General features: G+C 43.4%; 1 protein-coding gene across 5 annotated transcripts in view; it reads right to left on the bottom strand.

Annotated features, from left to right (window-relative positions):
• Positions 1-25,100, bottom strand: part of plekhg5b (pleckstrin homology domain containing, family G (with RhoGef domain) member 5b) — a gene marked incomplete at its 3' end in the record, with an annotated part of 71,582 nt that overhangs the window by 21,214 nt on the left and 25,268 nt on the right. For 2 of the 5 annotated variants that reach the window (XM_084367654.1, XM_084367655.1), the window contains exons 3-8: positions 6,519-6,660; positions 5,239-5,338; positions 4,937-4,997; positions 4,478-4,569; positions 4,244-4,380; positions 1,916-2,082 (exon numbers count right to left, since the gene is read on the bottom strand). In XM_084367654.1, the coding sequence (XP_084223780.1) occupies positions 1,916-2,082; positions 4,244-4,380; positions 4,478-4,569; positions 4,937-4,997; positions 5,239-5,338; positions 6,519-6,660 (699 nt within the window). Of the gene's footprint in view, positions 1-1,915; positions 2,083-4,243; positions 4,381-4,477; positions 4,570-4,936; positions 4,998-5,238; positions 5,339-6,518; positions 6,661-7,630; positions 7,704-18,978; positions 19,069-20,385; positions 20,653-25,100 lie in introns of those variants that run through there. The other 3 variants (XM_084367657.1, XM_084367658.1, XM_084367656.1) reach the window with 3 other exon arrangements.

The following is a 25,100-nucleotide window of genomic DNA, read 5'->3' as shown; positions in this document are numbered from 1 at the left end:
GGTTTAGGTTATAGGGGAGGATCCCATCTGTGTAGACATGGCATATTTATCTCTTACATGATAGCACATTATTTCCTTTTAACCACGAAAGAATAGAAAGTGCGATTGATATCTGTGATCCTGTTTTACTCGGTATCAGATTGAAACCAAATTCTCTCCCTAATCAGTCGTACCAACACTTGGTGGGGTTGGAGCTGCGTGTTTGAGTCCTACCAAACAGGAAATACACTCATAATACTAGAGGGCACATGGATGACTACATTATGATGATTCAAGTTTGAGCAACTGTTAAACATCTGGCATAAGTTCACAGCAGTGACAATACGACTGTTCATGTAGATAATATTTTGTGCTGAGCAACAATCACCGCTCACTTTGTTCAGCTCCTCTTCAGTGACAAAGTCACGCAGAGGAAGCGATTTCAAATGTTGATTACGAGCCGTGAAAGCATCAGCTAGTATTGTTTGTTCTTGTGAGTCTGTGTGTGTGTCTGTTAGCATAAAACGTGACTTGTAACAGTGAAGGGAAACAATCCCTTTTTTTTGGCTAGATATGCTTGAACGAAAAACTAGTCTTAACTAGCTCCACACTGCCAATACAGAAACAAAGCTACTCAGCTTTAGCTTCAGTCTTTTAGCATTTTTTTTAGCCATTACTGTAACTGCATGTTTAAGACCTCTTTTTCAGGGTTCTGTTTTAAAATGAGTAAACTGGAAACATTCAAAAGTCAGCTGGAGGAAGCGTCTCAACTCATGGAGCAAAAGTTTGCTTTCGCTGCAGCTGGTAAGATTTGCTACCGACAGTTGTCTCTCCAAGTCGGCAAGTTTTTATGTTTAAAATCAAATGCTGCTTGTTTGAACATTAATAAACATTTTAAGGTTGTAAATATTCCTCCACAATCATTGGGGCTGTATGATTAACACAGCTGTCTCATCTTTTTAAGCTGTGTTTTTACGGTATTCAAGCTGAGCGTTAAGATTGCAGCGTTTGATATTTTCCATCATGATGACACTATCGAGCTATTGAAGCAACCTGGTGAAAATTCCAGTGTTTTTTCATATCACAATATATCATTCCCAGTAAACCACAATGTTGCAATGTTAGGTTTTTTATCCTTAGTTATGTTAGTCTTGTGCTAAATGAGAATGAGAACACACATTTAGTGGCATTTTATAGACAAAACATCTGATCAGTCCATGAAAAGAAATAACTGACAGTTAGAGGGTTAAAAAAATGGCTATGGCTAAATAATGGTCAATGTTAAATGCTCAAACCAGTCGAAGGTGGCGTGCTGAAAAACAGCTTCATCATGTCTATGAGCTAGACCACCGGGCCCATGTCGCTACAGTATACACCACAACGTGAACCTGATGACTGTCTGCCCTGTTTCCATGCTCCCGGCTTTATTCAGCCTCTCAGCATCTCTCATCGGTAGCAAAACAGCCACTTCCTGTAGCTGCAGGAAGTGCTGAAGTGGCACAGAGTGTTCCTGAGTGAACTCATCACCATACGAGATTCAAGGGATCAGTCGGCAGCAGCGAGCAGGCATGCTGGCAGGCACATACACGAGCGTGCACACAAAGACAAACACACAGCTGGCAGTAGACTGAAGCGGAAATCCAAAAATACATTCCCAGGGTTCTGCTGGACAGATAAAGGTAATGCAATGCGATGAGGTCATGATGGGATTACCATGAGATACTACAGTGTCACAAGGCATCATGGGAGTGAAGGAAGAGGAGGTGAAGTTATGGAAAACAGTAAAGGGTGTGGCAGAGCAGTGCGAGTCACTGGGTGTGTCCGTGTCTGTGTCTGTCTTAGGGGTGATGTATTTTGATTTGATGAGTCTGAGAGATAGTTTTGTGTGTTATGAGCCGCTGTCGAATTAAATCCCGTTCAGACTGATGCAACTCACCAACAGATCCACGCTCTCTTTGCGTCCCAGAGATCCATGCTCCACCTTCTCGCTGCCTGGGGTGAGGATGTAGGGGCTCTGACCTGCAGAGGGCTTCATGTTGGGCAGACTGAGCGACCGCAAGTCCTTCACACCCTGCTCCACCTTCAGCTCATCACCTAGACGTGCTGAAGGAAAGAAAAACAATAACAGGAGATTTAGCAATCCGGGGGAATAATCCTGTAAAACTCGAAGCTTACACAATCTGCACATCATAATATGTTTATTTTTTCAATGCACAGGAAGATACTTGCAAGTTCACTTTTCTGTTTTTCAGTCTTGAGTCATTTTGAACAGAACACCACACCCAAAGTAATCAGCTCATTGTTTTTTCTACAAGTCGAACCCTTAAACAGGCTTTTGTGAACGTCGTAGAAGGGAAAATACCAAACAAAGAAGGACAAACTTGGACTTTGACTTTTAATAGCCACTTTATGGCAGCTGAAAGAAGTTGTGGACAAAGCAGTGACATTTATCAACCTTTAAGATGATATATGTTGAATTTGTCATTAAACACTTTGTCTGATTACACAGCCAGTATTTTATTCAGGTGTGTTTCTCGCCATCTGGTAAATTTAAGTCCAAATATTCCCTCTCTTTTAGCTCTGTTTTTAGTCTCCATGAACCCCTGAGGGAAATATGTGCGCCTTTAGCTGCTAAATGCTACAACTACTTGCTAACTTAGCCTGGTCGGGTAGCGTGCAGACATTTTTTAGAGCATTTTTCGCTGAAAAAGAGCTCCCTACTGCGGGAAAACCCCAACACTATGAGATCGATGTGAGTGAAGGGGTTGAGGTTTGATGGAAAGTGTTAACAATACAGAACAAAATAGAGCCGAACACGTGACTAAACAGCTGTAGACTGTTTGCCCTCGACCTCTCCGTTTCAGACTGTGTGTAACTCCAGACTGTGGTCAAGAGGTGTGAGTCGGGGTGGTGGCGATTTCAAAAGAATAGCAGTTAGTCATGGCATAGGATCTCTTTTATGGAAAGCTTTAAATGGGCCTTTGATCCAGAGGCTGCAACAAGTTTAACTGCAGCGATCGCAGAGGAGAGGCACCGTTCCCAGTTTCCACTGGGGAAAGAAAGCTGGCAGAGTCATCAAGCTGCTGCTGTGTTATTAAGAGTCATGGGAATCCTAATGATCTGCTGGAACAAGGTTGAGCAGGAAAGTGACAATTTTTCCCTTAGTTAGGATGTCTTCCAAGGATGCAGTCCACTCCTTTTCCTCCTCGTCAGAAACAAGGATGCAAGAGGAAGCTGGCCAACGCCATCTGTACCCCTTAGTCATTGTTAGAGGAACAAAGATAAGAATAGCGTGATGTCTAAAATACAGAACGACTTTGATCTACAAGACTAAAAAGGCTTCGCACTTTCTATTAACAACGTGAGAGATCAACACTTTCTATAGCTGCGATTACAGTTTAAGTTTATGGTGCGAGTGTTTGCCCATATTCCTTTCACGAAGGGCAATAATGACTGAATTAGAAATGCCAACATGACCTGCCACGTCTACCAGAGAGGTGTTTAGAAATATTTGATGCCTGCTGCAATTTAACCTTTCGAATGCAAAATGAACGGAGTATGCAAAAGACTACAAACGTAACTGCGACCAGGTGCAGCTCATCTGATTTGCATCACATGCAGCTAAATGACTTCTGTGTCTACGTAGAGTAACGGATTGCTAAAGAAAGTGTTTTCTGCCGCTGCCTGTGACATAAGTGAATGAACAGAAGACACATTTGGAAGTCAGAGTGCGTCTCAATCTCCCCTCTGCAAGAGAAAAGCTGTATTTGTGTTACTGGCTGCTGCAAACAATAAATCGGGCCTGCTGTGGGTCATTTAAGGTCAGAAAAAAATACATATTCGAGCCGGAGCCCACTGAGGGAACCAGAGAGGTCAAATTAAATCCAAACTCTCACATAGTTGCTCTTGGATGAAAAGCCTCTGTAAAGTTTCTATCTTTACATCTTCTCATTTCCTGTAATTTGTCCGAGGTCTCACTGTTTTGATCCGGCTTGTGTTTCTCCCTCGGTGTGTGTCCAATAAAATACATTTTACACCTGCTTTTATCAGAAAAGGCAGTGATAAATCATGTTGGTATGAATTTCCGCTGCCGATCCTCCCATCCGGCCACAGTTTGTGCTTCTAGACCAGAACAGCTTTAAATAAACGCTGAATGAGTGCAAACGGTGCTGTGCTGCTTTTCTTTCATTTTACCAGAGACGAGGACAAATGTACTGTAGAGGATAGGGCTTAATTGCATGAATGTGTCATGTGTTGTTTTTACCTTTGACTTTGAGGTAGTGTCCTCCAAATCGGTAGGCCTCGAAGTTGAGGGACAGCGGCGTGTTGGACTGATCCAGGAACAAGTCGACCCGGGACAGCTCAATGCCGTTCCTCTCAAACACTGGACCTAAAACCTCTCTGGTAAAGTTCAGATAAACAGGAAGCTGTTAATTACGGTTCAGACTCTTGCAACACATCTTGTGCGGCCGCTCCTCCTCTTCCTCTCCCCTCTCACCTCAAGGTTTTCTTTTTCATTGCAGGTACAATTTCTGTGTTGATGTCCACGTTGAGATCAAACTTCAGGCTGAAGCACTCCTTACTGGGGTCCTGCAGGGGGCACAGACACACTGTTAGCTTACTCAGGTGGGGCTGCAGCTCTGCCGGCCCACCCCGGGCTCGAGCTGTATGTGAGCTCTCAGCAGATCCACAGGGGGGCTCCTTCTCACTACACTGCCCGACTGAGACAAAGAGCAGCCTGGGAGACCATTATGTTATATCATCGCTGCGGAGAATAATAGTAGCTGTGCACACACAAATAAGCAAAAAATACGCTTAATGTCCCTCAAAATATCTCTAAAAGCTTTGAGGTGAAGAAGCAGTGCCCTCCTTCCAGGAACAGAAATGAATCTGCAGTTTCATGGGGGGGACTTTTTACGTTGCACACGGCAGCCCATGTGTCTGCATGATTACTTACATCAGTGTGTCGTCTCCGTGGTTTCTTTTTCACCAACTTCATCCCCCCAGTTTTACGCTCCCTGCAACACAGTTACACACACATTAACATACCTTTTATATCCCCGTTCTTCAAAAGAAGCCAACATATGAGAAACAGCCTGTTTAATGTTACCATGGGGACCTGGAAATAAGTGATCAAAAACTGTCAGCAGACACATGTTACATGGCCGTAAATTATCGTCCAGTGTAAAACGGAAAAGAGCTGCGCTGACAGGCAGGACTACATGAGCACTAGCATGATATAACAGAGGGTTTACTGACCCGCGGTCATTGCTCCCCTCGTCTTCTTCCTCCAGGTCGGAGGGGGGGCTGGTGCGCGGGGGACAGGAGCGTGTGGACACGTTCCGAGCCAGGATGGAGGCTAAAGGTCAGAAACACAACAGTCATTTCCTTCTGTGGGATCACAACTTTTAATATCAAGCTTTAAATGGTCGGTTCATCCAAAAGGAAAAAGAAACCCTGCTTCCTGTGTTATCTCGCCATGCGGATAGTTTTACTTTAGTTTATCTGTCTTTGAGATTCCCCTCTTTCTGGAATCAATCATTGTTAGTCTGGATCAGAGGTTTGTTGTGGTGATTATCTCTGATGTATATCATGAATAAACGTCCATAAATCAGCTTAGAAGACGCTCCTCATTACTCTGGAACTTGCCTGAGAATCCTCATGTTTTTAAATTTGCTTCAGTATCAAACAAATCCAGTCATAGTGGCATGTGCATTCATAAGTACACTGCAAACAGGAACTGCTAACAGCGAATTCGGCACACCTTTAACGGCGCTAATTTTCCAAATGCAGATAAAAACACAGGCTAAATGACAGGACCCAAGTTGTAGCCTGGGCCCCACAGTGTCAGATTTAGCCAAATTCAATTAACCTCTATTCTCAGGGGTGGAAATCAAAAGGCGTGGGCAAAAAAATCTAAAATACCCTGCACGGCTCGTTAGCATTAGCCTAGTTTGCATTGCGCCCAACGATGGCAGTTTCTACCAGCTGGAAAAAACACTAATAACAGCTGACGGCGTCATTTTCCGGAATAGCTTGCTTCCTACGCCAGATGCGTGGAAGATATCAACACAGCTGTACAGGTTGTTATGAGTCAATTCAAAGACGCAACAACTCCTGCAATGTGAACATGTCTCGGGACAACACCTACTTCAGCTTCCAAGTCATCTCAAAATGACGTTAACAGGATGGATATGTCATCCTGATACAGGAAAGTAACCACAGAACAACATGAACTCAGTCTGATTATCAGATTAGATTAGGACTAGAGACAGGTGAGAAATTAAGTTTCTTTATTTGGATGAACCAACCATTTAAAAGCAGTCACAATGAGAGTTCAACTACTCTCGTAGACTAAAAAAGGTCAGAATTTCACACGTAACACATGGGACAAGATGTTTTACGTGTTTTGCCTTATGTAGACAACAACTCATCTCAGTGTCCTTGATATTATTTACACAGTGACATCCTGTAATGAGGCAATGGGTATGACTGGAAGAGGGAGAATACCAAATAAAGAAATACAGCAGCAAGTCTACCTTGAGGTTGTAAGTCAAATCGGGGGTGCCGGTCAAAGTGCATGTTGTCTGTGTTCTCTGAATGGCAGCGTGAGTCACATGACTCACACAGGTGAAGGGGGCTTTTGTTATTCAGGTCTAGGCAGTCTGGGTGGTGGCAAACCTGAAAGCAGAGACAGAGACACAGAGGGGAAAAAGAGGACAAGAGAAAGTTAAAATCACATGACTGCCAAGTACACGAGGTCCCTGCATTAAAATACAAAAACATTTTTAACAGACTGGGCCAAAGTGAAAGGGTACAGCAGTCACACACATTCAGAATAAACAGCTCCCTGCCTGACTATTGTTTCTGCCACAATTAAATGACCACAGACGCTGCCACGGGCATTCCTGAGGTTTGGTGACTCCCACCCTCCCACCATCTGTCCCCCTCTGCGGGAGGACAACTAATTGACTTAAAGTTAGTTTTTTCACCTTCTGTGCTGATCTGGGACAAGCTTACACTTACGTAATCTGAAATCGTATCCCGAGAGGTGAAACAATGAAACTGACCACAGGTCAGCAACTGGGACACTTTGAGGCCGCCGAGGCGACGGGCAGCAGAAGGCTGCAGGATTAAGGATCTCTGTCTCGGCCCAGACAGATACGCCCCGTCCTCCCCCCTTCTTACTATTCTTCCCCTCACCTCAGCGGTGTCCGGGTGGCACCAGAGGGCTCCTCTACATCTAGTCACTCCACCCTGTGTCCCCCCTCGCCATCACCCACACCCGGCTCAGGAAGCGAGGACGTATGGGGAGATACAATGGAGGTCCCGCTAATGTACTTCCTGTCATTGTTTCCATGTACTCAAGAAGAGCAGTGTGTCTGTGCATGTGAGTGTGTGTAAATATGGGTGTATGTGCACAGCGGGGGTTTGAGCTCGGGAATGTAGCTTTCATGTAAACACTACAGACGTGGACGCCATCCTCTGACAAAACGCTGTGACATAGGTCCGTCTTGAGTAGCTATATTGTTAATATACATGCATATGCACTGCCAAATGCTCTCGCTAGACATAACAGAGTTTAAGTGCCATCAAGTAACGTAGAATTCAATACAAATGACTCCCTCTCTGCCCTCCCCTGGTACTCTACCGTCATATTCTGCAGACCGGAGCAGGAGTCGCCCCCACTCCTGCAAATCGCCTCTGTATCCATGCCAGCAGGCTCCCAGGACCCCAATAAACATCCAACTCGCCACCACGTTGGCCTGCTAATTCACTCTGCAGCGCGCCCCCGTCAAGCCACACTGTCGAGCTGCCTTATTAATCCACTCCTCTCAATGTCTAGCCAGGTATAATCGCAGATTTTAAGGAGCAGGTCGCAGAGCTTGAAGAGGACAGAAGGAGCGAGGGAGGGAAGGAGGGAGGGATAAGGTTATTGGAGGGTGAGGAGTCCCAGTAAAGATATAAACCCAAGGCAGGAAGGAAGAAAAAAAAAAAAGTCCATCCAGAAGCTTTTCAGAAGTACAAAGCCCCCCTAATCTTGCAGCCTAATTGGTGCCTGTGCTCTGTCAAAGCCATCTGACGGTCCTGCAGAGATTAAACAGCCCCGCTCTGAGCTCCACGAGCCAGGGTCCTCTCCTCTTTTTCCTCTCTCTCCCCTTCTTCTCGGTCGGCTGCCACCACCACCACCGACTCCTCCCTTCCTCTCATACACCCAGGGTCACTATACCCAGGCTGAGTCCCCCCACCAGGTTTTAAATAGAAAGAGACCGAGACCAGAGTCAGCGAGGCTACGAGAACGGCCTGGTTTGTTGACATGCTCTCCCTCCCACAACTGCATTCCGGTTTATTACAATTTTGGTCTTATTTTCATAGTTTTGGCTCATCTCTATCAGTTATGATAATATTGTACTTTCGAAGGTAACCGATGAGATATGGGAACATGGTGACACAACTAAAACAAAGTGTGACAGAGCAAAAAAAAGGAGCAGTGGACCGTTCCAATATTGTAATTACTAATTAGTCTACCAAAATAAGATCCAAGTTTTAATCTTTGAGACAGTATTACCAATGTTTTTATATGAACAACAGATCACATGACTACTCATATGTGAAAGGTGTCTCTCTTAGGGACGAAGCAACAAAATGATCACCTGGGAACTCTTTGGAGCATTTTAGCATCTTTTAGCCCATCGTTTTGGATTTCAAGCAATTTTCCTGTTTTTCAGTCTCACCACTCTCATTGTGTCACTTTTGGTTGCAGCAGACGGCTGTTTTTAGCATAAAAACGACAGAAATCAAGAGGTATTTGATAAATCTGCCCCTACGAAATGGGACAACCCTTCAACACCCTCATATGTCATCTCATCATGTCATACATAAACAGACGGGGAGCAGGTATTTCCAACATGCGGTCTTCAGCTGTGGTGATCCTGGTATTAGCACGATGCTATTTGCTATTCATCGGATGGAGATAAAAAAAACATGGACGCAATTTGTTCACAACTTCTCGCCATCAATCATGTCATCAAATGAAACTGTGGAACACACTACCTGGTAATTACTGGTGCTTTATCGTCTGACATGAACACACTGCACTGATATTAGGTGTGAACGTGCAAAATGGAGGGGTGGGCTAAGTTGCTGGTGAACATTGGACTTTCATTCATTCGATGAACACAATGATGACGTCAAAGTAATGATCATGTTTTTCCTTATTTGCTGAATGTGTGAGTAGGCAACTATTGACTACATTAGCACAATGGTACTTGCTGACTTGCTCACAATGACAACATGCCGATGTTATTCAATAATAATGTTTGCCATGTTCACCATCTTATAATAATGTTTTACCAAGCAGGGCCGGGTGATAAGACCTTAAAGGTATCGCAATATTTTTAAACAATATAGACAATATCTCAATATATTAACATAGCCTCAAAAGCATGTGACAAAACCAACCTTCACAATACTTTGAACGAATGCCCTGATCTTAATGTTGATGTTGTGACACTATTGTTGTCATAGCTACTGCTACCTCACTAGATTTCTGGATAAATAATCATCAGTGATGTGGCTATAATGACTAAGTGGGTAAAGGAAAGTATTAAAACAAGTACGAACAGTGTGATAAGTTCAGAAAATGACATCACTTTACTGTTCTGGAGCTTTTAAAACCAGGAAAAGACAAGACTTATGCCAGATCACGAAATAACAATATCCAAAATTGAAGACGATATATATAGTCTCATATCACGATGACAAAATACCACAAACAACCACAAAGTACAGCTGAGGGCAAAACTCAGGCGATCACCCAAGTCAGTAGGATTCATTTTGGCAAAATATGCCAAAAATGTCATGGCAACCCATCCAATAGCTGTTGAGGTATTTCAAGCCGGGACAAAAGGTGTGTTCTACCTTTTTTCAACACACTGGGATCCTGTTCAGTCCTGTGCTCACTGTGACTATAGTGCTATTCAGTTCAAGACATTTCTCAACAGCTGCAGTTGACGTTGACTGTGACGTCGACAAGTTGCAGGTACAGAGGAGTGAAGTGTCTCACCTCCGACTGAGTCACTGACCTCATCTTACCACTTGACGGCCACGCCGCCACACAGACAGCTTCGTGGCAGAAGCAGACAAGTCGCAGAAAGCTGTTACAACATCACCTACTTATGCTCCTCTGAAGTCAACACATGCTCGCACATTTTCGTGTAGTAGAGTCAAATGTCCCGTCGCACAGAGGTGGTATGTTCTCCCTGAGGTGCGGAGACAGACGGCCGGGCCAGAGAAATCTGAGCAAATCAGATGCCATATTTAGACAATAGTCCAGATCGGTCGGCCTTCCTCACTATCAAGTTGGGGTGTTCACATTCCTGCTGCAACGAAAGTAGCTGAAAATATCTGACGGCTGGCCAAGACAAACGAGTGCATCATAGGATGAAGAAAAAGGCCCTAGGAGTTACCAGAAAGCACCAAACTGAAAAAAAAAAAATCAAACCTAGAAGAGCTTATAATCTTAGATGCATGGCAGATACCTGAAAATGGACCTAAAATAACTTGAGTTTGAGCTCCGGATTTGTGCAACAGAGAATTTTTGCAATACTGAACATTCCTATCAATGAGATGGATGATTGATACCCAGGTATGAGGACAACCTGACTTTCATTACCCGGCCGTTACTGGATCTGGATCAGTTTTCTCAACACAACGAGGAGGAGGAGGGTGTAAGCGAAGCTGACTGTAAGAGAATGTGACCGTGCCGAACAGCTGACAGCGAGGCCATGCGTGCCTCGTACTGCGAGCGTATGAATGTGTGCGAGACAACACTTGTCATGTGAGTGCGTGTCGCGTGTCCCCCCCCCCGCATGCCTGCTCTCAGATCTTGCCGGATTAGTGGGGAGGTTCGGGAGAGAGCATGAGTGACTGTAGATGAAATGCCACACACACACACACACACACACACACACACACACTAATACACACAGCCCCCCCCCACCTCAACAGCTGAGAACACACACTGGCCCCCACAGCGGCCCTTCGTCTTGGCTTAGCACATCCAATGCCACGTGGCACCTGCTTATGCACCCTTGTTTCCACACATCCTGCAAACACGGCAACACTTCCACGCACATATACATACATGGACTTGCAAACGCAGGCATGCCCGCTGCAAGGTCTGTGTCATCGATGAACCGCGCACCAGCCGCTCAGCTGTAATAAAGCCATTCTTGTTTGGAAGAAGATGACTGGAGTCTTCTGAGGTGAATCAGGATTATTACCTTAACACTTAAATCCTTCGAACGCTGGCACGCAACATGCAAAGGCTCTTCCAACACCACTTTAAAAACACATCCTGTAGCCGCTCGCTTCAATTAAATTACTTTAATTATTAATCTTCTTTTGGTGCAAACAAACAGCTTGACAGAGCGCAAGACGACTACAAACAGCTGATGCTAAAGGCATTAAAAGTGGGGGAATAGTTATATTGGCTTTCGATTCAAATGTCTTAAATGTGATTTATAATTAAGGATGGAAATTGTGGGTTTACAGCAACAGCCTGGCAGTTCAATTTGGCTGCAACATCCTCACCACCATCACAATTTTGGCTCCCGAGGAAAATTTTAAATACATTTTGTCGGCTTGCCACATCCTCGCAGGCTGGAAAATCTGTGGGTAATCAGTCTTTGTGTACGGATCTATGTGACACGCTGAGGGAAAGGCCGTAGATAAATTCAAACCCAGATTACAGATCTGACTCAATGTGATACAAGGCCCATCCATCACAGGGTTGCAGCGAGGAGCAGAGAGAGAATCTGCTCAGTAATGATCTCCACGTCTTATCAGTTTGCAACCTGACCACATTTCCCCCTCTAACCTTACCCAGCCCTCCTCCGGAACAGCTTGTCCTGCCAGAGCACACCTAGCAGTTATGTAATCGCACGCATCACCGTGAACACATGTGTGGTTGAGGGGTGAAAAGAAAAAAAAGGGTATTCAAGCCATAGGCTGTTGTTTCTCTCACAGCTAATTATTATGATGGTGTATCTTTACAGAGATAATGGGCTGTTGTTGTTTTGTTGCGTAATGCTTGATAGAGATTCAGTTTGGCAGCATTTTATCAAAACTGAATCTCTGATCGAATCTGGATACGTTTAGTTTTCAAAATCTGTAACTAAAGTTATAAATAAAGACAAATTAAAGACTCAATTAGAGCTACAAATCAGAACATAGACAAAAAGACAAAAAGATTGACTGTATTGGTAATTTTAGTTACTTGCTTCAAATACACGAGATATCGACGGAGCACTGCAGAGTCGATAAGACCTAAAATGGCAGGATTCTCCTGATATTGACATGAATCTTTTACTAAACTACAAAGACTCAGAGTTCACTCACAGTCGATGGTATTACAGAGCGATGACAAACTTTGGCCTCATGTGGCCTCTTTCTCTCCCACTGTGTGGGAGACGGTCCTGGATGGCTCCCATAGAAAAGCTCACAAAAGGTGAGATTTATTTCTTTATTGGAAGTGTTTCCAAACAATCTTCTTTTACTTTTACAAGAGAAAAGACTTTCAGGGTGCGGACTAAGAGGTTGGTTTGGCATTTGAACGTCTGGTTAACTGCTCTGAGCTTTTCTATTGGGACCATCCCACGCAGTGGGACTGAGGCTAAGCCCAGTGCAGACGCCTCGTTTGCAGAGAGTACATTATTAAAAGCCAAAAGTTTCATTTTAGTTGTTATGAAATGAATGTTAATTAGTGCATCATCCAAACAACTTCAGAGTCAACAATGCACTTCCTTGGGTCCTTAGCAATGCACCCAGTGTGCGGCTGCCGAGAAACTCAAAATTCAGACCTGCAGAGATTTCTTCTATTTTAGTTAGATTAGCCACAAATGATCTAATCTGCTGCTTGTGGCAGTTCGCACATGCTAAAATTATAATAACTGCACCAGGGTTGTACACTGTGATGTCACAGTGGTCTTGACCTTTGACCACCAAATTCTCACCGGCTCATCCTTGAAGCCGAGTCGACTTCTGTGCCCAATTTGAAGTGATTCCATCAAAGCGTTTCACAAGAACAGGATGTGAAGCTGATTTCTACATTGCGCGTGTCCAATAAAAAAGGGGGAGGAGAGGTAAAATATTTGATAAGAGGTGTGTTATTGTCTGAGCATAACAAATCTGGATATTTTATCTGGTTGGACTGGTTTCAAATAAAAAAACTGGTTGTGAAAACCAATCTTTGATGTGGAGAAATTAATGTCAACACAAGACAATAACTAGCCAACCAGATGCATAATAATAGGATAAGTATTATACAACAGAGCTGGCCGAGAGAGGAAACATGCTCCAGCTCGAGTTTTTAATTAAGCTTTTCTTGTGTAATTTTTACTGTTGTGTGTTTGTGTGAGACTGGAGGCAGTGTAGCTGGGTTCAGGGTTAATGTACAACACAAACATTTACTGCGAGAGAATTTAAAAAATCGTATCTTTTATCGACTTATTGTGGAAACACATGTTCCCACACATGCATTGCTCTGTGACGCACACATAAACATACACACACACAGCTGTTTGTCATAGTGGTGCCCACACCCATAGAGCACACTCATTGTTCCTAGCGGCCATCAACACACACACACTCTATAGAAAAGACGAAATCAAAGCGAACCTGAATCAACACAAAGAACAACAGCTTCACCAGTGCTTCATATCGGGGGACAACGGCGGATTCTGTTTGGTTAAGTTGAGCTAAAACCTTTTTGTTTAGGCCGCTGAAATGTTTTCGCTGTACTTCAGTCTTTGTTGAGACTGCCGGTGACATCCAGGTACACCGTGTTTAATTGCGCGGGCCAACTTTAATGCTTACCATCACTCCACTCCCACAGAGAAGGCTGCTTTAAGGTCCTGTCCTAACATGAAAGTCATCACTGATTTGGCAACGGGTGGAGATTCTCCTCAGCAGATGAGTTATGATAGCATTAACGCCGCTCCTCCTCATCAGTCATGAGGGGCAGGAGGAGTCCGCTCACGGTAGCTTCGAGCCAACGCACTCGCCCTCTTGTTTTTCTTAAAAAAACCCAACCTGGCCTTGTTGTTTTATTTTTCCTCTCTCTTTCACAAAACACACAGAAAGAGAAAAGCAGCAAAGCTCCAGCGCATCCCAATAAACACACCCACGCATGCAAATGATTGGTTAGCGCTAGACGAGGCAGAGTCATGCACAGTCTTGTTCAAATAGTGTGACTGCAGTGAAGTCAGTCAAACATCCAGACAGACTTTGGTCAGAGCAACTCATACGGTCTACAGCGTCGAAATAATCAAAGACGACCCAAAAGTCAGACGCAAGTACACATCATCAGTGGTTCATAGTCTACGACTCAAAGAGAGACAACCACCGTCTCATTTTCACAGTCAATACCCTCGTGTGCTGACCTTTGACCTGCGCATGCATCAGTACACTAAAGTACAGAGTGCAGAGACTACACAAACACAAGTGTACCATCCTGTGTCTGTTAAATACTTCTCTGTCAATTGCAAACTCTTTCTGCTGTAATCCTTCACATCATTACATGTCATTTTCCTTTGTAGTCCACTAAGTAAGTGCAGCACAATACACCGGATCTGAAATCACCGCGCTGGCTTCCTGTGTGTCAAAGGAATGATTTTAAAAATCCTATTACCTGCTTACGGAGCAAAAAACGGCCTCGGGCCTGAATACATCTCTGATTTACTTATACATTATGAAGGATCCAGGTCCCTCAGGTCATCTGGGACAGGTTTATTCAGTGTTCCCAGGATCAAAACCGAGCAGGGTGCAGCAGACTTTAGTTTCAATGCTCAAATACTGTGGAACAAGCTTACTGAATACCTGAGGTTTGCTCAAACTGGGCTTAAAGCACGACTGTGGCTTACTGAGGAGTGGATCGTCCAATAAATGAAAGGTTGGCGGTTCGATCCCAGGATCCCCCGGCTACACTTAGAAGTATTCACGGGCATGGCTGTGCCATCAGTGTGTGTGTGTGTGTGTGTGAATGTGACATGTTGTAAAGCACCAGAAAAGCACTATATACATGCGCGTGAATTTACCAGTTACCACTTTTTATCTGACTTTTTATTTGCTTGCTGTGTTTTTATCGTTTTAAAAATGCAATTCCTTTGTAATGTTTAACGATTTATTTGTTTCAGGTTTTTTGTGTGTCTTTTAAATGCAATGTTGTCTTAAAGTCTTCTTTCTAATGTTTATAAAATGCATTGTGTCTGAACAGTGCTATACTGTATGGATAAACTCGCCTTGTAAAAATGGATCAAAACCAATCGATTATCCGGATTGAACTGATTTTGTGACGCTAAAAAACACAAATCCTTATCGACCCTTTGAAATTTTTTTTAATGCTTTAATCAATATCTATATATTAGACTGATATAAGGCAGAGAAGATATGTACATATAAGACATTTGGAAATAGCCATCATTATAGGGCTGTAGGGATTATTACTTTCATTATTGATTAATCTAGGACTCGTTTATCCATCAACTGATAATTTATCGTCAATTGTAAAAAATAACTTTCCTGACCCCAAGGTGTCAGCTTATTTAATTAAATTTTATTCAATTTTATTTTATTTTGAAATGAGTTTCAATATATCACTTAACTATTAAATTAGTGTCATTATTATTACTAAATAATATTAGTATTATATTGAAATATTTCAACTTCACACTTCCTACATCATCTTAAATAAATGGACCTATCAGACACAGGCATTAACTCCTCTTTAGCCACTCACCCCTCTGCGTACTGTGCTGTCAAGATATCCTTTAGTTCTCAGATGCATCTAACAATATAATCACCTGTTATGATGTTAAGTGTGATTGATTGTCAGAGAAAAGGTTTTAAAATCTAAAAAAGCTCTTCATCAACTCACGTGCCACATGTGATGTTTCTGCTACCTTTATCTAAGAGCCTGTTTTCATTGTCGTCTTGGGAGCGAGCACTCGACCCCGTAGGGCCTCCCTACGTACGCTGGAGAGGGCCTGCTTTCCTAAACATTACACAGAGATGCCATTAGCTGTGGGCCAGTAGGTGGGATTGAAAACAGCGGCCAGTGCGGCTGCAGGAGATCAAAGAGGGAGAGCTGGGCCGGCCTGGCCCGAGTCCGATTTATTTTTCAATAAATAAACGATGCATCTGCTGAGGAGTGGCATGGGAGAGAGCCACTGACGTGCGCTTGCTTTACTCTGCCGCCATCTGTCCTCTGGCTGGGCGAGGAGGCTTTTTTACTGCCTGCCGTTATGCAACGAGACTGCCTGCCTGCCTGCCTGTCTGCATGCCTGTTCCCCATTAACCGACTCTCCCTCTTTCTGGTACCGTACGCCTCGCACACATGTGGATTTACTCAAACGGAGGCACTTGTTGTGTTTCTCCCTCTCAGGAGAGTGTGCGTGTGTTACTCTAACACATGTTGAGTGTGTTCATCAAAAGGAGCCGCGGCGTTAAATTCTGGTGAGCATTCATTCACTAACGCACTTCAAATGTGGGGATGAGGAGGGCGTTTAACGGGGGATGAAGTCATTCAAAGCTAATAACTGCAAGTGAAAATAAAAGGATGACGGCAGGTGTGCGTAATGATCCCCATAAGTCATACTGTACATTTAAAACACATGGGACTGATACTTTAAAGGTTCATTTCTGCTCGTTACGACTTCATTTCTGAGACATTTGAATGCAGCATCATTGGTACAAATCCAACAGGTCGAGAAACAGCTGACCGCTTGCTAAGCCTCACCCTCCTCGGTTACTGTTGCTATGCCAGCACATATAACAGTGACCACTCAAAATGAGTAGTTTTAAAAATGTAATTAGTTATAAAATGTTAATGATCTAAACTTCTCCAAACCAAATTAAGTGCAGCCAGAGTCGCTAATGTTAGCCTAAATGCTAATACAGTAGTAGCATCTAATCTCCCAAACAGCTGATGTGAGCAGGTCCTGATCAGAGCTTCTTCTCACATAACCTGTAACTCCAGTCAGTAAATCAAACGGCACCTCGCTGTGGAAGAAATGCCAGGTAGGCATTAATAGGTGGTGAGCTATTTAGCCAGGCATGCTAACATTTGCAGCTTATAGCTTTTGAACACACTTTTTAAATCAGTTTCTTTATACTTTGGCTGTTGTGTTTCGTGTTTTGCAAAGGCCAAAGAAGACATCGCACCCTTGAATCTCTTTGAATACACGTGAGAGGTATCAAAAGCTAGATCGGTCAGCCGTGCCTTGTAACAGTTGCTAATCAATGATAGGAGATTACTGTTCAGGTGAGGGATTTAGCGAGAGATAAATAAAGCTGCGTTTCCACTGCATCGCACGGCTCGGCTTGAGCCAACTTGCTCTTTTTCAGTTTTTCAGCGTCAGAAGTTTTGGCATCACTTTGGTCGAGGCTCCTGATATGCTGAGGTGATAGTTAGCAGTGGGTTAACACTGCTACACGCCACCGATTGGTCATTGTGAATCATCACTGAAATCGGCACCCACCAACCGAATTCGACTGCAGTTTTTTCTTTTAAATTCACTTGAACCTACTGACTGGTCTACTGACAAAGCACAGACATTTCTCTGCTTGGTTTCCAATGAAGAGAAAACAAAAGGATAATTATCCTCTATTGTTCCTATATCTTTGTGTTGTTTTACGCGTCGTTGCCAAGAATCCCACCTACGTTGTGAAGGGACCAGCCGCAGTGGGAAAACAAAACCGATAAAAGGTGCCTGGCACCAAACCGCGTCGAGCCGAGCAGAGAGAGTCGTACCGTGCAGTGGAAATACATCCTTAGCGAGCCAGCGGTTTAGTCAGTTTACGTAAATCACTTTATTTTTATGTTTCTTTTTATGTCACAGCTTTCGCAGATCTCTGCAGCTACAAAGGTCGTCAAAACTCTGAGAACACATCAAATGTAGTGTATCAGCCTCATATGAGAATGAGGAACAGTTTGAGTGACTCATTTGCTTTGGATATAATCTGGACATCAGATTACAAACATTTCATAAAGTCAGCCTCCTCTGCACTGTGACACATGAAGGAGGAGGAGGGTTTTTTCCCTGATTACACACTATAGACGTTTAGGAGAAATGGCCTCATTTTATACCATTTGTTCAGTGACATCACTTTTATGTGTATTCTGCAGCACAGCAGAAGTTTATAGCTCCCGAGTCCATCATGGAACATTTGCATTTTCTCTCCTGGTAATAAATATGCAAAAGACCGTCCTGATGGTGTGTCAAAGACTTTGTCACACCTCTTTCTATCTGTTATCCCCTGCCAATAACACATACAGCAGAGAGCAATGCAAATAATCGAAAGACGAAATCAGACAGGTCCATCCAACAGCACACACACACACACGCACACACACACACACACACACACACACACACTACACTTAAGCATTTGCCACAAAAAGAAACAAACTCAGGAACAAACATGCTCACAGGAAATACTGTAGCTCCTCTCTTGTGAAGCAGACTTTGCATTCCAGTGAAAGGTATGTTTCAACATGCAGCAAAGTTTGCCCCAGAAAAATATTACCTCCTCATTTTCTCCTTCTGGACAACTAGACGTGGTGCGATTTTTTTCCAGCTGAATCCAAACGTAAACAAAAACGGCAACAATTACCGGCAACAGGAAATTCTTCTGTAATTTCTTTATAGGTTGTATTTGGAGCAAAAGCTAAAGAGATTTCAGTTTTTCTTTTTAATTGTTTATTACATCCACTTCGGCTGAAACACATCTGACCTCCGCAGCACAGTCAAATATTTACATGACACCCAAATGACACATGCCACTGTCACGGTGTCGTCACTGGGAGAAAAAATACAACACACTCGAGCTGAGAAACGCCACTAAATCCTCCCAGAAGTGAAGAACGACACACAGCCGAGCCCGACACTGTTCAGTTCGGGATGATCAACACGAGCTCGTGAGAAAAGCACCACTCACCGGCAGCTGGTCTCTCTCTCTCCCTCTCTCTCTCTCTCTGGGCTCTAACAAAGTCAAGTGTACTGACTGCTGTCTCAGGCAATGTTGGCTGGACTGTGACGCAACCAGCCTTCCTATCCATAGCTTCAGGGCAGGAGAAGAAGAGAGAGACAGACAGGAGGGCGGTGAACCAGACCAAAAAAGGAGGAAGTGAGAGGAAAAAAAAAAAAAGAAAGAAAGAAAAAGAGCTGAGTATCCCGAGTTAAATTAGAAATGTGATTTGGACACAAGCTGCTCCAAATATGACATGGAAATTGATTATTTGGAAACCACTTCCAATGAAAGAATATGGAAAGGAGAGAAGGCTGGTGGGTGCCAGGGGGCACACTGGTGTGTTGATATGAGAAGCAGATGTGAAATCTGCAGACACAGGAGGAAAAACAGACTTAAAGCGCCGGTCTGTACAGATGTTAATGTGTGCTACATTCACGGCCTCACACAGACAGAAAAAAACAGGTATTTCACAAAAAACTAAACCGGTCGTTAGCCGTGTTTTCATCAACCTTTTTAAATTTCACCCGCTTGGTGTGGTTGTTGACGTTCTTGACAAAGGACAAAACAGGCTTAATTGGAGATGCAAACATCTTTAGCAAATAAATTATGACGTAACATTTCATTCTGAAAGGACAAACAATAGCGACAGACGTCCCCTCATCAGTCCACAGAGATGTGATGTGACCTTGATTACATTAATTCATGAAACTAACAGAAATGTCACATTTCCATCGTGTTTTTCTACATTGTCTTTCATCATTTCATAAACCGCTTCTTCTGTAACGGTATAATGATTTTCCAAATTGAGAATTAGCGCCACCTGTCGCTGATCTCGATGAAAACACTCCTAATAATAATTGCATAACAGTACTGGAAACCAGCAAGGAAACAAGAATCATTTGCATTTTCTTTTCCTGATTTTCTCGAAATTTGTTTAACATTCGCGAAGCAGCTGGATTACATCAGGACTGATAAATATCTCTGCTAATGTAAATGTTGAATGTTTAGCTTCGATCTACAACAATTACAGACAAATCGATAACTTGATCCTTAGAAAATTATTCCATTAACCATTTGAGTCATTTGACAGTTTGGAGAAACTGCTGCTTTTCCTTTTCTTACAATACAATCAAGTCAATATCTTTGGATTTTAAACAAAACAACAAAGTTATTGAATTCTCACTGTTTTCTGATGTTTTGTAGATCTAATAACTCACCAATTAATCGAGGAAATACTTCCTCCTTTAGCTCTGTAATCCACTGTTTTTACAGGGAATGAATGAAGACTTATAAAACACAACACAATGCTACTGAAGAGAAAAAGTGTCATCACGTTAGAATCCAGGATAAAGCATTTACATTATATTCACCCACCATAGAAAAACTCCTCTTCCCAGGAGAGGAAACGTCTTTGAGCTCCAGTGTAAGAACCAGTCAGTATCTCCAAGGTCCAATAAACAGCAGGTGGTGAAAGTTGTAGTCCCAAACTGAATCGAACTCGATCTGTAGTCCCTCTAATGAGTGAACGTGTGTGTCAGTGCGGTAAAAATAATCCCAATCTTTAAGTGACAACACCTGACGGAGTAAATCCGACAGTCTTGGTGGGATCGAAAAAGAAGGTGACAGAGTTGAGAAGCACACTCTGTTTACTACAGCGGTCTACTGGTGGAGACACACACAGGCGCACACAAAACATACACACACAGAAAAATCAACCCCGCCCACCTTCTCAATCACACCCCCACAAGCTCGCACACATCCTGGCTGACTCATGAAAACTCCCACTGAAACTGATCTTTTTTTCCCCTGAGAAATAACAAAGTTTTTTCAGTCTGATAAACAGTTTTGTGACATTTCAGCTGATCCTGGTGAAACTCAGAAAAAAAAATGTGATGTTTGCTCACTGGATTCTAGTCCCGAGTTGTGTCCGTGCCGAACGCCCCGGCCCGATTTAGTAGTTAATTTGAACTTTGACCCTGGAGGTTAAAGGAGGTTAAATGAGGGAGGTCAGCTGGGTTTATGACCGGCAGCAGAGGGGGGGAAGTAAATCTGTTCAAACACAACCAACACACAAACAACAGCAACACAGAGACTATAAGTTCATCCCTGATCAATCAAAGAAAAGACAAGAAAGTCTAAAAAATCATCTGATATTCCCTCCTGAGATAAAAGCCCTGGGTGTGGTGTTAAATGATTAGTCCTAAATCTTAATCTGCAATAATTTAATAAACATGTTTCACACGTCAAAGTCGATTTACTCGTCACAGTGCTTCTAAGTAAACAGTTTTGTAATGCCCTCCGTGGCTCTCGAGGAGTTTTGTCACGTACGACCACAAACATGATGATGTCACAGTGGCAGATAACCTTTGGGCTAAAATGATTAATCATTTTAATTGCGTTCAATTAATCATCATTTCTTTTAGCAGCAACACTTAACATCAGTTAGGTTCCAGCCTCTCAAATATGACGACATGCAGCTTGTTTATATTATAATTTTTTGTGGGGGTTTGCCAGGCAGGGAGGGTTTAACGCCAATGACACAGCAGGCTGATGACTGTGGCTCTAGTTTTTGCGGTGTGTTCCAGACAGTCAGCGCTGGTCCGTCCTTGTTGGCGGCTTTTTGGCCGATTGAGCGAGTACAATCATCTCGTCGTTGAGAGAAATCTCTCTGGTGGTTCAGCTAAGCGATCGAGAAGAGAAACAGAAAAGGAAAGAGAAAGCCCTTTGAGCCTGTCGCTGTAGTATCCACGATTTCACCAATTCAGTGTGGCTTCTAGTTATTCTTCGCCTCTTCCTCTTCGCCACAGGCGTCTGCTTTCCTTTTTTGAGAGGACGATTACAGGCTACCACCACCTGGTGATCTGGAGAGGTATTTCCTCTCATACAGGCGCACAACGTGCAAGCTAGTTTGCCGTCGGCTGTAGTCTTTGCGGTGTGTTCAAGAGCAGCTTTTTGTCTGAGACACAGGCGACTTGAGGAGACCATCAGCCTTGTCACTGCATCGGTTTTAAGGTACACGGTGGTATGAAAATTGATGTTTATCATACTTTGTACATTTGCTCGTTTACGGTACTGAATTCTACTGTGTTAGTGTTATTAATGTATATATATTTCAAGTTTACAACAAGTGTCATGTCCGTCAAGAAATAATATTTTGTGAAATTATAATAGTGTTCGTTCAACCAAGACCACCCTTCTGTTTTTATTCCTGTAGGGGCATGGTAACTGATAATAAAGACAACTGTGCAATACCATGGAACCATGATAAACACTTATTTGTCACATTTCTCAGACAAAACAAGCTATCTCTAGGCGTTACAGTAGACTCTGAGTAACACAGAATCGAGCAAATTATTGTGACATAAAGCGAAAATGGAAATAATCACTAGTTGCAGCAACGGAGCGGTGTGGTGCAAGTAGGAGAGCGCAGTGCTGTGTGAGTGTATGGTGTAAGAGCCAAGTATACCTCGTATGATTTATGGCCTAATGTCCTGTTAGAGTCTGTTGCACTGACCGCAAACACTCAGCCCACTACTCTCCGTTCTTTTGTCATTCAGGTTAATCCAAGATGAACCGTGTTTAAATCCCCCGCAATTAGCTAGCTCACAAAAACAATCTAAACCCCCTGAGGCTGGGGGGGCCTCATGTTTGGAGTAAGATGAAGAAGGGGGGAGGTTTTTAAAGCCCCAGACCCCACCTCTCCTTGTCCCGTGTCTTCAAAACAAGGCGACCTGTTGAATCCATGTCTGCCCCGCCACCCCCCGCTGTCAGCCTTAATTAGAAGAGGTTATATTTAAAAGGAGTGGACGGCACAATGCAATTACTCTGAAGGATTAGACCCCACTGGCACTGCCATTGTTAAAGGCAGAGGTGGGGAGGGGAGGGGGTGGACTGAACACGAGTGACCTTCTCTTGATGCCTGACCTTGGCATTAACCCCTCAATAACCATAAGCTTTGAATTCTTTCACATCTTCAAGGGGAGCGGTTCAATAAGGGGGAAAAACAAAGGGAAATGTGAGCGTGAAGATAACGAGGATGAGCAAGCCGGTGTGAGAAAAAAGACGTTTAGGAGAGGAGAGAGGATTAGATCAAATATTTCCCCCGTGATGCTGCTGGAAGTTCCACGGTTTCGTGGCTGGCTTCAGTTAAGAGTGATTTAGGGAGCAAGTGTTTCCACAGCCATAATAACACGTTCTGAATTGGAGATTTTTTCAAAGCTTATTATCGCCTCTCTAACTAAGCTGCACTGGCTGCCATTCTCACAGCATTTCATTAAGGAGCGGCTGTTTACACTCTCAAAACACGGAGAGCAAACCAACAATTAGTGGGGTTTGCCATGAGAAGGCTCTTCGCATGCGAGGGATTTAGACGGGGGGTTGTTTTCTCGATCCATCTCCTCACTGGGGGCCTTCTCTTAAGTCTTTGAACCCCCCGGCTATATTGGTCGGCCCATACAAGGTCGTTTCCATCACAGCGTCGGTCAGGTACCTTCTTCCTGTTATTCCCCTGTCTGCCGCGATGCTGCATCCTGACTGGGATGCTCCTGGGGGGTTGGACTGGCGTCACCGGTACGACCCCCATACTAGTGTTTGTTCGTCCCTGATGAGACAATGTATGGATGGACACATATGTCAGTGTCCAGCTTGTTTGTTATTGCTGGAAGCATGTCAAACGGATTTTCTTTCCACTAACCCTGACGGACAGACACCCCCTTTTTTCCACATTTCAGTGGTGTTACATCATTATTTTGAGTCAGTATTTGATCTCAAAGGGCAATTCCGGTATTTTCTTTTTTTCCCAATCATTATGTTTTTGGCTGAGAGAGAGAGAGAGAGAGGGGGGATGAGAGGCAGCAAAGGGCCACAGGTTGGACTTGAACCCTGGGCCACTTTGGCAAGGACACAGTCCCCAATATGGCAACGTATTTACATGTGTTGGCGTGTACATTTTTCATATTTTAAGTCCATTAGATGACCTCAGCTGGCAGCTGCAACACGTGTGAAGTGGCTGCTATGTAATCTTTTGTGGCAACCGCGACTGTCAAAGTTACGACCACTGAAAGTGCTTGTTTATGCAACTGACAGGCTGAGTTTGTTATTCTGAGTGTCTGACATCACGGTCTCCGATTTCTACAGGGATAGACGTTTCTGTTAAATAATAAGATCCATGTAAAAAGTCAAAATGTTTTTTTAAATTCAGCCAAGACGCTGTAAATAAATACTTGTCGGCGGGTCCTCTCGGTCAACTCAAAACTCCGCTCTCCAATTCTGACTCATGATTCCAGCATCGTCTTCCTGCAACAACTCACCTCCTTTTCAGTTCAGAGGAATATTTCTAGCTGAGTGAGTAAGTATGAATCATTTACATGCAAAAAACATGTAAACAAAGGGCCCGGGTTTAAAATACCGGAATTCCCCTATAAAGCTCAGTGGTGCATCTTACAACAAAGTAAGATAAGTTGAGTTTTTGTATAAATGATGGCGGTGGTGATGATGATTAGACATAAAAGCCTGAGTAAAGGTTACTCTTGGACAAAACCAAGGAAATGTATCATCACACTCTGCAGTCAAGCATCTTTCAACAAACTCTTTTGCTTTTACAGGCCGCAACTCTACTGTTTCGATTTACACTCGTTGTTTCTTTAGCAGAAAGTACATAAAAATCTCCCATTCAGCTGTACAGTACCTGCCCAACAACAGGCAGACACAGTTAGAGATTAGCCGGTGACCGTGGAGTGGAGTTAAGCAGCCAGATATTTCTTACAGGAGTTGGTGGAGACCAAAAACAGAGCTCAAAGGAGGGTAAATATTGAACTTATAGTCACTAAAAGGGCACAAACATGACTCCACATGAACGATAATGTTGCTTTATATCTACTGGATGTGTACACGGGCGACTGTTTGCTAACATGTTTACCATTAACCTACATTTACTGACAGTAGCCCCCGTAAACAACTGGACACTACTCACTTCTTATTTCTAAGAGGAAGATTGTGTAATTTCTTCTTTTAAAAGTCACGTAGTCTCATTTTAAGATCACACACACACACACACACACACACACACACACACTTTTAAGCACTCTCAC

The sequence above is a fragment of the Pagrus pagrus genome (genome assembly GCF_965226575.1).
Source record: "Pagrus pagrus genome assembly, chromosome: 11".
Lineage (NCBI taxonomy): Eukaryota > Metazoa > Chordata > Actinopteri > Spariformes > Sparidae > Pagrus > Pagrus pagrus.
This window is presented reverse-complemented; position numbering and strand designations above follow the sequence as displayed.